We start from the raw sequence: 15,875 nt of genomic DNA, 5'->3' as shown, positions 1-15,875 counted from the left end.
TGTGGTCCTCTGCCTGCCCTGCACTGGACTCTTGTGACCATGTTCAAGTCTTTCCTGCCCTGTTTTTAAAATTCCAAACTAACACCCAGCGTCCCCATCCTGCCACTGCCCCGTTAATTCAGTGCAAAGAGATGGATGCAGAAGAGCTTCATAGAAAGCGGTGAGGGTTTTTAGGAGGGGGCAGTTTTCAGGAACAGGATACCTATGATTCCCATGGCCAGCCGCACTGGAGGGGATCGGGGAATAGGGGGACAAGAACTTGGAGGCCGGGGGTCGGGAGGCATCATTTGTCAGTGCAGCCCCGAGTTCCAGACTAGATACAATCTTTGACACGGCCTGCCGGCCTGCTGGGGCCTGAGCCACGGCCCTGCAGCACCACGCCTCTGTTCCAGGTGGAAAAGCGCGGTGACATCAGTAGACTTGGAGCGCCGCGCAAAGGAAGCAGGGGGAGCTTCGCGGCCGGCGCGCGGGCGGGTGGAGCGCACGGCCCAGAGAGCGCTCGGTGGTGGGCGTGGCAGCCCAGCTCGGCCCCAGGTCCCAGGGCGGTCGCGGGGCCCGGGGGCGGGGCGCACCTCTCCCCGCGCGGGCGGGCCGAGCCGCCAGGTGGCGCCCTCCCGAGAGCCGGCCCTCGCCGCGGCCTGCGCTTGGCCCCTGCGGGCCGCCGTCGCCGCGCTCCGCATTCCGCCGCCGTTCGGCTCCGCGGCGTCGGGCTCCCGCTGCCTTCGGTGGCGCCGCAGTCGCACAGCCGGGCGCCCGCTGGCCGGCGGTGGCGCAGATGGCCCCCTGAGCAGGCCGGAGCGGGAGCGGCGGGCGGGCGGGCGGGCGCCGGGGTCGGCGGGCGGAGGCCGGGTCGCGGCCTCTTTGTCTCGGCGGCGGCGGCGGGCGCGCCCGCGGGGCCCGGGGCGGAAGTGCCGACGCGCTCCGAGCGCCCCGGGCCGCGGCGGCCGCACCATGAGCGACATCCGCCACTCGCTGCTGCGCCGCGACGCGCTGAGCGCCGCCAAGGAGGTGCTGTACCACCTGGACATCTACTTCAGCAGCCAGCTGCAGAGCGCGCCGCTGCCCATCGTGGACAAGGGCCCCGTGGAGCTGCTCGAGGAGTTCGTGTTCCAGGTGCCCAAGGAGCGCGGCGCGCAGCCCAAGGTGCGGCGGGCGGCCGGGATGCCCGCGTCCGCCAGGAGGAAACTCCCGCTCCTTTTCCGCCCCTCGCGGTGACAAGCATTGGCCAGCCACAGACCCTCTTGCCGTCAGCGGCTCGCTTCTCGCCCTTGGCCGCGCTCCTTCGCAGCAGCCCCGGCCCGCCTGCTCTGGCTTCCTGAGCATTGCTCAGCTGTGTGCCTGTGCCGGGCGCGCGGCAGCCCAGGTCTCGGTGGTGCTGCCGGGAGAGACGTTGAAGGCCTGTAATCGAGTCTCACACCGCAGTAGGTCATCACCCTGAGTGCCCCAGGATGATGTCGAATTCTGATAGTGACATTTCCTGGGATTAACCGAGTTCTTCGCCTGGGACCCGGGCTTTAGAGGGGTGAACGGTTCCCAGGGAGAAAATAGGATATTTCCTGTTTTCTTACCGTATGGATTAATGTGCACGTTAAAGCTAAATTTCTTATCGCTTCTCTTGGATTTGTTTTACAGAGGTTGAATTCACTTCAGGAGCTCCAACTTCTTGAAATCATGTGCAATTATTTCCAGGAGCAAACCAAGGACTCTGTCCGGCAGATTATTTTCTCATCCCTTTTCAGCCCCCAAGGGAACAAGGCTGATGACAGCCGGATGAGCTTGTTGGGGAAACTGGTGTCCATGGCAGTGGCTGTGTGTCGAATCCCAGTGTTGGAGTGTGCAGCCTCCTGGCTCCAGGTACTTCTCTAGGAATAGCCTTCTCCTGAGTCTCCGGAGGGGAGTTTAGCCTCAGGAATCTTCTCTTATTTGGATTTCGGGAGAGGCCTTTTCTGTGTGTTATCTCCTTGATGTCACCACCCTGTATGCTAATACCCTACTCCTACATTTAGATACAGGTAGTACCCATTCCTGACAAAACCGTAGTTTGTAATGGTAAATGAATTTAAGAAAAAAAAAAAAGTCTTCATCTCCAGGACAAGCGAAAAATCATTTTCCTTAGTTGAAAATGATAAGGTAGAATTTTGAAAACAGCTATGCGTGATGCAGCCTCAAAGATAGGAGATATATATATATATATATATTTTTTTTTTAATCGTATATATATATATATTTTTTAAAGATCATATATATATATAAAATTTTTTTTTTTTTTTTTAAAGATCACTGTAAGTTAAATTATGCAGTTAGGTCGGTAAGCATGTCAATTGTTTTGCATTGTTCCAGGGTGACATTATAAAGATCGTGGCTCTTCTAATGGATATGGATGTAAGAGCCTTCTAGAGTGTTTTTAAATATCAAAGAATATCAGTAGATTTTGTGTCAGATGGTATTTTGAAAGATTCATTTTGTTTTGCTTTTCGGTTACTCAGAGGTTTTAGAAAATTGATAATCCAGTAATTATTAACTCAGAATTCAGATTAACATGATTCTCAACTAAGCTAACAATTTACCACATTCAGTTTCACAAACCTGCTTCATTCTCAAGTACTCGAAGTCTTTGGTGTTGGGTTTGTTTCCCCAATTTATGTAAATGTTTTCCTTGAAATCTGTTTATCCTCAAATTTTGGCTAGAAAAAAATATATTATTCTCTCTGGTACACAGGTAAGTCTCAGTGGAATCTGTACCTTAATTCTCACCAGTCTGATTTCTGGGGCATCTGAATTGATCATGTGTGTTGTATTTAATGTTACAGTTACCACTCTCCTTTGATCACCTAGTGAAGCCAGGCTTAGCATCTTGTAATTCATCGCGTCATTTCCCATTTCTCTCTCCTGATGCTGTCCTGCTGGCTTTTTGCAAAGCAAAGGCAGATGTCAATGACAGGAAAGGGTCTTAGTGGTTTAAATCAGGATTAGCCACACCGGGGCGAGGGGCTGCAGCTTCCTACTGGGGAAGGCGGGGGTGGCTGGTTGGAGGTTGTGGGGGCAGATTTCAGCCTGAGGGAACAATCTGGCCTGCTGTCTCCTTGCAGTTCTCCCCAGCCTCCACCCCCCTATAGACCACGTTGGGGCCTTGGAACTGGAGCATCCTGAGCAGCTGTGGAATGTGGCAATAGCTACAGATTGGCCTCTGAGTGGGAAGGAAAAAGGCAGGGGAGGGTGGTGACGTAGGATTTGAAAGTATTATGGAAACCTGTAAGGGTAGGATCGCGAAGTGAGGAAGCGCTGCTCTAGAATCACAGGAGTGCTTACAAACTCTCCGCAAGCTCTTTAAAGTGGTACCAGCTGCTCATTTCTGCCTTTGGAGTCTCACCTGGAGGGTCACAAAAGTTGTCATTTTGTCGCCTGAAGTCAGAAGTTACCTTTCCTAAGTGAACTTCAGAGCAAGAGTCAGCAGGCCTTTTTTGTGCAGGGCAAGGCAGTAAATGCTTTAGCTTCTGCGGATCATATAGTCCATCACAAGCATTCACCTCTGCCCTTGCAGTGTAGGGAGCAGCCTTACACAGTAAGCAAACAGCTGAGCAGATGCATGTATCAGTAGAAGTTTATTTGCAAAGAGCAGGTGGCAGGATGGATTGGGCCTGTGGGCTTTAGTTTGTCCTGGCCCGGCTTCAGACTGAGCTCCAAACATCTTTTTCCCCTCTTGGGAGCGGTGCTGCCAGCTCGATGGTCTCCACCATGCATACGTCGTTGTCACCCGCTAGCTCACGACACCTGTAGTTACGTGGACTGTGGCTTCTTTCCAGCGGACGCCTGTGGTCTACTGCGTGAGGTTAGCCAGGGCCCTCGTGGATGACTACTGCTGTCTGGTGCCAGGATCCGTGCAGACGCTGAAGCAGATACTCAGTGCCAGCCCTCGATTCTGCTGCCAGCTCATCACCTCCGTCACCGCGCTGTATGACCTATCCTCAGGTAAACTCCAGACGGGCCGTTAAAGCAGCTCAGGCGACTGCCACTTTTATTTCCACTGAACACCCAGGCGAAATGCCCAGGGGTCGCTTTGGCCTTTTTTTTTCTTTCTCTGAAATGTGTGTTTTCTTTTAGGCTGAAAGTGAAAGGAAGGGACCACCTGGACTTCTGGAAGTTGCCAGCAGGGGAGCTTTCCTTGGTGCCTCCCACTTGCCTCGCTCAGGGATGGTCCGAGTGGCAGGCAGCCTGAAAGTGCTGGCATCTGATGTCTGGGGAAGACGTGGTTTCTCCCCAGACGTGACTTGCTTTTTTTCCATCCCTCATTTTTTATTTTGGAAAATAGCAAAACTTCAGGAAGGTTCAAGACTGTTATAAGTTGGGAGACTCTCACCTAGATTCACCCCCTGTTAACACTTGCCATGTTCTCTGACTTTCTTCCTTTTCCCCTCTCACACACACACTCCAAAGTATTTGGTTTTCCTGAACTTTTGAGAGTTTGTTATCAGCATCATGTACCAAGTCCTTAAGCGCGTATCTCTCCCCCAAGAAAAAGAGCTTTCCTTTACGTAGCCCATGGTACCATTATCATGCCTAAGAAATTAAATATCGAGGGAATTCTGTTATTTCTTATATAGCCTATATTCAGATTTCCTTAACTGTCTCAGTAATATCTTTTATAGCCTTTTCCGTCCCCCCGCTTTGAAGGGTCAGGAGAGTTCAGGATCCCATCGGGGATCCTACGTTATACATAGTTGTCATGTCACTTTGGTCTTTTTAAATTTTGAACAGATGAAGCATTTCAAAAAAATCTCTTAGGACATTGATGTTTTTTGAAGAGCTCGGGCCTGTTGTTTTGCAGAATGTCCCTCAATTTAGATTTATCTGATTGTTTCCTTGTGCAAGATTCAAGTTAAACATTTTTGGCAACAATCCTGCCTAGGCGGTGATGTGTCCTGGGCACATTGCGCCAGGAGGCATGCATGTCGCTTCTACCGTGGTAACGCTTTTGAGGCTTCTTTGGAAGATGCCTGGCGAAGTCCTCGGGGCAGCCAATAGATGGCATTTGACTTCAAGTGGGAGAAGCCCCTGTCCCCTGTCCAGCATCAGAGCCCTCTGGTCAGATCATTTTATGAAGGCTCCGAATAAAGAAAACCAATACAGGTTGACCAGCTCTGGTTGAATTAGAGCAGGAGTCTCAGACCCACGCTCACTAGGCTCTGCTGCCTGCTTGCCTCCCACAGGGGTGGGTTCCAAGGAACATGAATTGACAGACAACACTTTGTGGAACATAGCGTCCTTTCACGTCTGTGTCCTTGTGTGAGCCCCACAGCCCGTGCGGCCCCTGGGCAGGGGCTCTGGTCCTGGATTTCCACATGGGGAAGTTTCGGGCCTCACCGTGGTGAGCACTTTTTCTGCAGAGCTGGACTCCAAGCCTGCTCTTCTGTTTCAGGTTCCTCCTCCTTTGCCCTCAGCTCTTGCCGCTCAGAGGGCTGACAGATCGTCTCTTACTCTGGTCTGATAGCTAAACCAGCAGCTGGAGAGCCTTCAGCAACATTTCCATTTGTGTTCAGTCCAGCGGCACCGGGATTATATTTGATTCTCCTTTTATTTGTACCTTTTTCCCCCTGCTGTTCAGTTTTTTAGTTCTGTTAGGAAAGTTTATGTAGACAGAGTGTGAACACTGAAGTGCGTATCATTGGCACATGTACTTTCAAACCATTTCTGTCCTGGCAGTGTGCCCCTGGGCTGGGAGGCAGGTGTTGTGAGTGGTGGGTGCCCTGCTGCTGGAGTAGGCTGTTCCCTGGTGCTCTCCTGCAAAGGCTTCCTCAGAGCTGTTCCTAGCTGGGGACACGAGTCAGGCCCTCTGTTTTCCCGTGAAAGGTTTCATTAAACCCATTGTACTTTTCCAAGCCATCAGTTATTCCAGACCAACAAGGACGGAAATTCCCTGGGACAGATTAAATAGCATGCAAAAGGCGGTAATGTTCAGAGCATACCGCCAGCATTCTAGAATGGATGTGAGCCGTGGTGTTTTTCTCTTAAGGCACTTTGCCCGTCTGACATGTTGGTGACTGTTTTACAACCACTTTATGGAGGTATGATTGATGTACCAAAAGCTGTGCATCTTTAACATATCCAGCTTGGTCAGTTTGGAGATGGGGAGGTCAGCGGGCGCCTGGTGGTAACCCTGGAGGCGGAGCTGGGGTCCACAGTCAGGATGGTGACTGATCTCTTGGTGACAGCATTCCTGGGGAGTCTGTGCCTCCAAAGTCACAAGATGGAAGCAGCTCACCTCAGGAGACAGAACCTTCTCTTGCCCAAATGGTGCAGAGAACTTGGGTCTTGGAGTAGGAAGGTCATGGAGGTGATTCGCTCAAGCACACGCGCTCCCTGTACACCGGGCCCATGCGGCTTTCCGGCTCTTGGAGACGCCTCTGCCCAGATGTGTGTGTGTGGGGGGGGGGACGGCTGAGAGGGCGGTGTCCTGGACGTGCGGGTGTGAGACTGGCATTCCTCAGACAGAAACCCCTCAGGGGGCTCGGGGGGCCAGACGCGGGGTCCACCACCGTGTATTTTGCCAAGTGAAGATCATGGACGACAGCGGCTACCTACTGTTGTCCTCATTTACAACAGAAGGGCAGGGCGCAGTCGAACACCCGGTCAGTAGGTAGGCATGATCTCAGGGAAGAAGGGCCATGTCTCTGGAGAAAGAGGAGCCTCCACCCACACATGTCTCACTCACCCCACACTCCTGTCTCGTGATGGCTCTGGCTTCAGCATCCCGGAAGGGGTCCCGTCATCCTTAGCTCTCTGTGAGCTGAGGGCTGCACAGCCCCAGGGACAGGAGGCCGGGGACCCACTCCCACGCTCGTAGACAACTTCAGGGCGTTGTGTGCCAGTTCCGGGGGGCAGTGCAGCCGAGGGCTTCAGAGCCAGGCCCTCTGGGGCCACATGTGGGCCCACCACACACTTTTCATGAGTCCTGGGGACGTGACTTAATACCACCTTGTGCCTCCTCCTTCCGATAACAGGTGGGTTGTTGGAGGAGTGAGTTGATCTGTGTAAAGGATTTAGACCAGTGCCGGGCACGTAGTAAACCCGAGATAAACGTCAACATTTGCTTTTATTGTTCTCTGTCCAGGCCGTAGAATGTGCCAGGTCTCCAGGGTCACAGGAGGTCAGGCTTAGACAAAGATTCCAGATCTGGGGCTGAGATGGCTCTTGGCAGCCGACTGACCATTGACCGCACCTGAGCTGCTCTGTGAAGGCCACGGTAGCTGTCATTGGGCCACAGAGGGAACACCCGCAGAGGGACAGGCCCTACTCTCTGGGAGAGGCTGAGGTGTGGCAGTTTGGGACATAAAGAGTGTGGGAATTTATTTAAATTGACCCAGGGGACAAACTTCAAGGCGAGGTGGAGTTCTAGGGGATTGTTGATTTAACAAATATGTTTTCGAGGGCGCCTGGGTGGCTCAGTTGGTTAAGCGACTGCCTTCGGCTCAGGGCATGATCCTGGAGTCCCTGGATCGAGTCCCGCATCGGGCTCCCTGCTCGGCGGGGAGTCTACTTCTCCCTCTGACCCTCCCCCCTCTCATGTGCTTGCTCTCTCTCATTCTCTCTCTCTCAAATAAATAAATAAAAAATCTTAAAAAAAAAAAATACGTTTTCGAACCCTACTGTGGCCAAACAGTCCTGGCTCTGGGGAGAATCACTGACTAAGACGGGAGCCCCAGCCCTGACAGAGGGGACGTTCTCAGAAAGGGGACAGAAAATAGATAAGCAGAGCATGTAGTCTGAATGTCAGGTGCCGAGTACTGTGCCCATAGGGGTCCATCTCTCCGCCATCCAGTTATGTCACTGGGGCTACAAACACATCTGACTTAAAGCGTCTTTGTTGGCAGATGACCTCATCCCACCGTTGGACTTGCTTGAAATGATTGTCAGCTGGATTTTCGAGGACCCGAGGTTGATTCTCATCACTTTTTTAAACACTCCGATTGCAGCCAATCTCCCAATAGGATTTTTAGAGCTCACCCCGCTCACTGGATTGATCTGCTGGTGTGTGAAGGCCCCTCTGGCTTATAAAAGGAAGAAGAAGCCCTCCCTGTCTAATGGCCACGTCACTACCAAAGTTACCAAGGACTCGGGAGGGATGGACAGAGACTCCCACCTCCTGTACTCGAAGCTCCACCTCAGCGTCCTGCAGGTGCTCATGATGCTCCAGGTGCACTTAACCGAGAAGAATCTCTACGGGCGCCTGGGCCTCATCCTGTTTGACCACATGGTCCCGCTGGTAGAGGAGATCAACAGGCTGGCGGATGAACTGAACCCCCTCAACGCCTCCCAGGAGATCGAGCTCTCTCTGGACCGGCTAGCGCAGGCTCTGCAGGTGGCCATGGCCTCCGGGGCGCTGCTGTGCACGAGAGGTGGGTGACTCCCTGGCCCGGGCCCTGCCGGGGGCGGGGCTGCCGCCGCCGCCCAAAGGAAAGCAGGGAGTCCCCGACGCATAGCTGTTCTCTGCTCTTTTACGACCTCTTTCCTCTTAGCACGGGACCAGGGTGGAGTCGCAGAGCGGACCAGGTAGAGCACCAGCCATGATGTCTTGCATCTCCCGGCTGCTTTGCCCAGGACCAGGGATTCTTCACCATCTTTCCTCGTAGAGAATCTTTTCTTTTCCTGCAGCCCTTTTTTATTGAGGCATAAGTTGTACAACACAGTGCACAGGTTCAAGTGCATGAAGCGTTCCCAGCACCTGTTTCCAGGTCCGTGATTCGCCTGCAGTTCAGTGCTGGAGGGCTCCCCGTGTCCAGTAGCACCTGTGCTGGTTTAGGGACTGTGGGCTTGAAGACGTCGCCTGTGGCCCCAGGCGGTCGTCACTGTGGTGCGTTTCCCACTTAGTGCCTTGGGCAGCTGATCCGCTCAGCGGGAGCCCTGCCCCTGGCCCTTTCCCAGCCATCTGACAAGTGGCCGATAGACCTCCCTCCCTTCCTGAGTCATGTATTCTGTTTGGGGCCTAGTTAAAGCAAGAATCGAAGGAAGAGAGAACGCAGTTTCTAAGTGACGCTAGAAAAATATAGTTAAGACGCTATCGCCGTCTTGCCAGCATCCTTGAGAAGAACTCAGGGAACATTTCACCTTGTTGTTTCCAGTCTGTTCCTTACTGTGTATCTCCTTGATTTCAGATGACCTGAGAACCTTGTGCTCCAGGCTGCCCCATAATAAGTAAGTGCTCTCAAAGACTTGGGGCTGGGCTGGGCTGGGGGTGGACCCCTTATCCTGGCCTCCTTGGGGAGAGTTGGGCTGCAGGGTTTAGAGCTTCTGTATGTAAGGAGCCCCTCAGGACCTGATCGTAAGTCGGGGATAGGATAGCATGACCCACATGAGAGAAAGCCCAAGTGGAGAGTAAATCGAAGAGGTGTGGCCATATTGTCTGGGAGTCCAGGGAAGAAACCAGAGTCAGAGTCATTTAGTCACTCGCTAAATTAGCATACAGGGTTCAGGGTGACTTCCGACATTCGTGCACACACATTGTGGGTGACAGTGTGGGTGGCACAGCCCTTTGGGAAATCCTGCTGAGTCGCGGCCCTAGGGCACAGCGTGTGTCTGTCAGGCTTTGTCGATGGGTGGCAGCACTGAGTGGGTTCTGAGCATGATTCTCACTGGTTTTCCGTGATGCTTGGGCAGTCGCTTCTCCTGTCTCTGAGCCTCGGTTTCCTCCCTGGTACAGCTGGGGGGATTATTCGCCTGTGTCACAGGGTTGTAGTGAGGATTAAATGAGGTCCTGGTCCCTGGCACGCGGGACTCTGAGTGTAAATGGTGCTTATTGTCATCATTCAGGAGAAGCAGTGCGAACAGTGGTGAAGGGCAGGGCTGTGTGGTCACACGGCTCCTGGGGAAAGGTCCGGGCTGGCTGCTTGCTCTCTGTATGACCCTGGGCACGTTCCTGATCTTCCACTGCCTTGTTTTGTCTGTAAAATCGAGAAAATAATCGTACCTGCCTCATGTCCCCCTGCCTCTCCTGCCCCCACCCCTTGTAGGATTTTTGTGAGGACGAGAGTAAAAACACAAAGTGCTTGGAACAGCGTTCTTGTGTTTTTGCTGCATACTTGGTGTGTAGCAAGTATCTAAGAAGTGCTCATCACTTTTTTAAATACTCCGATTGCAGCCAATCTCCCAATAGGATTTTTAGAGCTGCTGTTCCGCTTACTATTATTGTCATAATGTAGGAATGTTACTTAATCTAATTAATTTCACGGACTCTAAGAAGCAAAAGCTGTGTGTGCTGAAACGTTTCAGGCAAATGCAGTATTATTAGTAGCAAAATACCAGAAGCAACCTCGTGGTCCAGAAGCGTGGGGATACTTAGTAAATTAGGAGTGATACATCAGAAGGACAGAAATTATGTATCCACTCCAAATAGCGACTGTGGCCCCTAAGGGAGAAAGTGTTTGTAGGTGAGCGCAGAACCCCCTCCTAGTGTGCACAGGGACAGGAAACAGTGGAGTGAAGTTGGTAGGATTTCTAACACTCTCCTTTCTTCTGAGGCTCACATTGGCCTTTATCAGGGACAGAGGGGCTGGGGCTCCAGGGCTGGCGTTGGCAGGCAGTGGGCAGAGGGTGAGCCCACAGCTGCCCAGGGCCTGGCCCGCCGCCTCTGCCAGGGCCGGCGAGTCTGGGCACGTGTGGCAGGCTGATACCACGCGTCACCTGAGGCCAGAGGAGCGGCCGGATGCCGGCCCACGGGCTGACGGCGAGAGAAGCTGCGGCCCAAGGACGGTTGGGGATCTTGGCGCCGGGCCCTGCGGCGGGAGGGCAGCTTCGGCGGGTATCTGGGCCGATCCGGAAACCAAATAGGTGGAGTGTGCTGGCTCCTGGTGGAACGTAATGGTCCCGCTTGACATACCCTGTCAGCAGAATGGACAGCTTGTCCAGAGGGCCGCCTGCCTCTCAGGAGCCCACACTGTCCCTTTTTTTTTTTTTTCTTTTTTCCCCCGTGGGCTCTAGAAAAATTCCCTGGCATCTCCGGACATAGTTACTAAGTTGGCATTTTTCTGCTCCTTTTGCAGAGCAGAAGATTCTGTGCACAGCTGTAATCTGACATGTAATGTTTCAGAGCAGTATAGGGTCTAAGGCCTCTCTTGTCTTAGCATTATGACCGGGGTCCGCGTTGGAGTCCCAGTGGAACGTCTTCACAGCCTAAGCTGGGCCCTGTCCTCCTGACCCGTGCGTCCTGAAACCCGGCCTCCCAGGGGCAGCCTGGCAGTGTGGGGAAAGACGAGACGCAGAGCCGCTTGGAAAACTTCTTTGACTTCTGATAGTCCCTTTTCCGTTAATTATCTTTCTGAATAGACTGGAACCTTTTTTTTTTTTTTAAGATTTTATTTGAGAGCAAGAGAGACAGCGAGGGAGGGAACACAAGCAGGGGGAGTGGGAGAGGGAGAAGCAGGCTTCCCGCGGAGCAGGGAGCCCGATGCGGGGCTTGATCCCAGGACCCTGGGACCATGACCTGAGCTGAAGGCAGACGCTTAACGACTGAGCCACCCAGCTGTCTCTAGACTGGAAACTTCTTGAAACCCCTTTTATCTCTGGCAGGGTATGCGGATTCAGCCAAACTTAAATGATTTAAATTTTGCTTCTGTAATACCCTCCTTAGATTTATTTCTCTGTTTGCTTATTTTGAGTGACTTTCTCACCCCAAGTTATAAAAAAGTGGTAATATAAATGAAAAGGGGCTCCGAAGAGCTTCAGGCCACCAGCTTTCTTCGTGCCTTCGGTTTACTTTCTGAGCCCATCCTGTGGGCTCTGAGCACCAGACTTTCTACTCAGGGGCTGGGAGGGGGTTAGGGTCAGTCTGCAGAAGACTTAGCCCCCACTCTCAGAGCTCCAGGTGGGTGGCTGACAGTAGCCAGGGCAAACTGGCCTGGGGTTGTTCCTGGGTCAAGCAGGGCCATGTGCAGGGAAGGTGTGGCCTCATGGGATGAGGAAGTCCTCAGGCTGAGTGATGGGCGTGAACAGGGCCTGGCAGGCAGATTTGGTGGTGTGGAGAGACCAGCTTAGACACTGCAGAGACCCTGGGGTGTGGCTGGAGAGCACGAGCAGAGCTGGTCTGTCCTCAGGGGGGAAAGGGGAGAGGCAGGGCTGGGAAAGGAGGCCTCTGTCCTGAAGAAGAGAGGGCAGAAGTTTCTCTGATTAGGGCATGATTGGGTATTTGGGGTTGACTGCAGGATGTGGGCCAGCTAAGGCCTGGGAAGCTCGTGGTGGTGGGGAAATTAGGAATCTGCCGATCTCGCTGGGAGGGAATGTGGGGTTGGAGAGGATAGGACCAATCAGAGGAACTCTTCAGGGAGTCTCGGAAGGGACCAATATTGGAAACCAAAAGGGATTCCAGGGGGAAGGCTGAGGCCGTGGATGGGTCCTGAGCCACAGGCAGGAGAGAACAGGCCCGAGGGGGCGCATGGCTCCCAGGGCTTGGGGTGGTCATGGGTGGAAGGGAGTTGGTGAAGGAGTGACGGGGTCCTCCTGCGGAGACCCTGGGTGTGATGCGTAGGGCTGCAGTGTGGCTGCAGAAGGCTCTCATCCCAGAAGTGAAGGAGCAAGTAAGCAGGAGGGTTGGGAGTTCTGCAGAGAGGGAGGGGGGGTGGCCCCTACAGGTGGGTAAGGGCTGGGTCTGGGCCTGGGTCATGCTGAGGGCGGGGCCCATCCCATGCTCATGTCAGAGTCTCCGAAAGGCCTGCTTTCATGTGGCTGTGCTTGCAGTTCAGTTGGGACTGTCATGACGAGTGAGGTTGAGAACACTGAGCTGCTGTGTGCTTGCCGTGTGCAAGGTCATAACCCTCTCAAGTGTAGGTAGTTGGGGCTGAACCCAGGCCACAGATGCTGAGGCTGTGCCCAGAGCTTCCGTGGACGCTAAGCCCTGCTGCAGACCCCCTCCGCAGTCCTGTCCCTGCCCGGCCTTGGGCACCTGCCCTGTGGTTTCCTCAGTTCCCTCCCCTCGAATTGTCGCCTGCAGGATCCTACTTTTCCTACTGCCGGCCCCTCTGTCTGGGGCCGGTCTCAATCCTGCCACCTCCAGGTCACCTTCTGCTCGGTCCCCCCCCAACAAGCCACCCCCATCTGCCCCAAGTTGACAGATGTCCCCCCTCTGGAAACCTCCGTGTTCTGTGCCTGCATCTGGTGCCTGTCGCTGTGCCTGTGTGAGGCCACGGCCGTGCCCAGGCCCCCTCTCCCTTCCGGGGGCGCCGCGTCCACGAGGGGACAGGCCAGCCCAGCCGCCGTGCGCCTAACCCTTGTCCTTGTATTCGCAGCCTGCTCCAGCTGGTGATCTCGGGCCCCGTGCAGCAGGCACCCCACGCGGCGCTGCCCCCCGGCTTCTACCCTCACATCCACACGCCCCCGCTGGGCTACGGGGCCGTGCCGGCCCACCCCGCCGCCCACCCCGCCCTGCCCACACACCCGGGGCACACGTTCATGTCGGGCATGACCTTCCCGTTCAGGCCCATCCGCTAGGCCGGCCCCGGTGCCGCCAAGGGGCAGTGTGCCCTCCCCGGGCCAGAGGAAGCCTTCCAGAGAAGGGGGGAGCCGCCCCATCGAAGAGGACCTTTCGGGGGCAGCCGGCGGCCCCTCGTCCCCGGCGGGACTGTCTTGGTGCGGGAGTTGCGCGGCGTCGCAGTCCGGGGGCCCTCCCCGCCGGGTCACGATCGCAGAAGTCCAGATGGGAGGCATGGAAGGAAGGATGGAAGGCGCCCGCCCAGCCACGTGGGCGTCCTGCCGAGTCGCCGATTCCACCAGCCGGTGTCTATGGGTCGTTTCAGACGCGCCAGGAGCCCGTGCTGCCCCGAGCAGAGCTGTGATGAGCAGCATTTGCAAGTCCCTTCGGCGTCTGTGCGCGGGAATGTGACGGCCCCGCCACCCGGTGTCCCTGGGAGCTCCGTGAGCTCAAAGCTGGGGCCGGGCGTGGGCCGGGCAGGGAGCGGGGCAGGGGGCCACTCGAGGACCGCCCGTCTGGCCCAAGAGCTCCTCTGTTTTATTGGGGTCTAAATTTTCCTTTCATATGTTCAAATAAATTTTTTTCTAAACAGTTTTATAGACTTTATGGACTATTTTTAAAACACAGTCGATGTTTTGAGCGGCAGTGGTTTCCTTGTGGGTCTGCAGTGATGGGGTAAGAAGTTTGAATACAATTTTAGGCACTTGTCTTAACAGAAACACTGCCGACCTTATCCCCTCCACCCTGACGGCCCAGCGAGTCTGTCTGCTTCCCTCTGTTTTTGTCATTCCACACAATGGAAGCTATCTGCTTTGAGTTCTCATTTACTAGTTTGGGGAAGGAAATGATGACAGCTCCCCTGGGCTAGAAGTGAGGCATGAGAGACACCGCGAACAGTGAGCAATAACGGGCTAAGATGAACTTGTGGGGATGAAATTGAACCTTGTGGTTTGTCTACCCTTCTATTCCTGGCCACACGCCATGACCTGGGAGACCGGACCAAACCAGCCTGCCCAATAAATTCCCGTGTGTGTGTGTGTGTGTGTGTGTGTGTGTGTGTGTGTTTAAGTCTGGGGTTCAGGGCATCCTTCGAGATAAGGAGTATGAGCTGATGCAGCTGCAGCGTAGGGGCCGTCCTTGGTTGGAAAGGGTCCCAACCACCTGTGCTTTCTCAGCCGCGCAAGCCTGTGGCTTTCTTTTTTTTTCTTTTATTTAAAGATTTTATTTATTTATTTGATAGAGCGAGAGAGCACAAGCAGGGGGAACAGTAGAGGGAGAGGGAGAAGCAGGCTCCCCGCCAAACAGGGAGCCCAACGTGGGGCTCGATCCCAGGACCCTGGGATCATGACCTGAGCCGAAGGCAGACGCTTAACCATCTGAGCTACCCAGGCGCCCCATTCCTGTGGCTTTCTTTGGGCCCCGGCAGTGCTCAGCTGGGTTCCCAGAGCTGCAGTGGGTGGGGAGGAACCGGCCTGCAAGCCAGCCTCTCAGGAATCAGGTTTTAAACTGCTTTTGAGAGCCATGAACTAGAAAGGAAATTGCTCTTTCTTTGACTTTGATTTCATTATTTTTGGTTGATTGTGTTTATCTGCTGAGGTCGGATCAGGAACTGAAGTAAAAAAGTAAAAGTAAATATCTGCTTCCCTGTTTTGGGGGGACACACCCATGAAACTAAGGAGATGAGCACTTGGCTTGTGCTTGGTGTTCAAATCTGGTGCCAAGTGTTTTTGAAAAGCATGGAAAAGAAGCTCTCCTATCTCTGTGTAGTTAGAGGAGGTCTGTGAGCATGGCTCTGTCCCAGAAGGACCAAATTTCCAGGGACTAGTTACGGCCTAGCTCCTCTCAGACCCAAGGTGGTTTTTGCCATGAATGACTAGGTGAACAGACAAGGGGAGGGGAGGCCTAAGGAGGGGACGGGAGGGAGGAAGGAAAAATTGAGGAAATAGAGCCATTAGAGCCCCCGACTTTCTTTGGCGGTGTTTCTAGTAGTACGTGAGTAATTAAGTCAACTTATTAAAAATGTAGGTGTACGTGGACTCTTTACACCTTTACCAATTCTTGCCTTTTCACCTATTAAAATGAGAAATATTTCCTGTTTACTAATTATGTGCCAGGCTCTTGCTAATGAGTATTTTATACGTACATTAAAAATTTGTATATGAGAAAATTTGTGCGGAGCATAAAGCGAAGTATTTCTATAGAGAATGTATCAAAAACTACAAATTAATCAAAAGACATCCCGATAAAAAAATGAGTGAGGGACAGGAACAGATAGTTCATCGAAAATACAAACGACCAATTAAAAAAAAAAAGATTCTAAAACTGGTAACTAGGGAAATAGAAATTAAAAAGAGATACAAATTAAAAAGAGATGCCATGATTTCCATTTACCCATCAGATTGGCAAAATTGGAAGTAGCTAA

The 15,875-nt window shown here is 53.4% G+C and overlaps 1 protein-coding gene across 1 annotated transcript; it reads left to right on the top strand.

The window, feature by feature from the left end:
• The first annotated feature begins 917 nt into the window (after positions 1-917).
• On the top strand, positions 918-13,995 carry CUNH7orf26 (chromosome unknown C7orf26 homolog). Its single transcript, XM_032394161.1, has 6 exons — positions 918-1,143; positions 1,633-1,854; positions 3,804-3,969; positions 7,869-8,393; positions 9,150-9,189; positions 13,272-13,995. Exons 1-6 carry the CDS (start codon positions 952-954, stop codon positions 13,471-13,473), a joined length of 1,347 nt encoding a protein of 448 aa, XP_032250052.1. The 5' UTR covers positions 918-951; the 3' UTR covers positions 13,474-13,995.
• Positions 13,996-15,875: the final 1,880 nt, after the last annotated feature.

Source organism: Phoca vitulina, unplaced genomic scaffold, assembly GCF_004348235.1.
Source record: "Phoca vitulina isolate PV1807 unplaced genomic scaffold, GSC_HSeal_1.0 scaffold79, whole genome shotgun sequence".
Taxonomy (NCBI): Eukaryota; Metazoa; Chordata; class Mammalia; order Carnivora; family Phocidae; genus Phoca; species Phoca vitulina.
The sequence above is the reverse complement of the archived record's forward strand: the minus strand, read 5'-3'. Positions and strand labels throughout refer to the sequence as shown.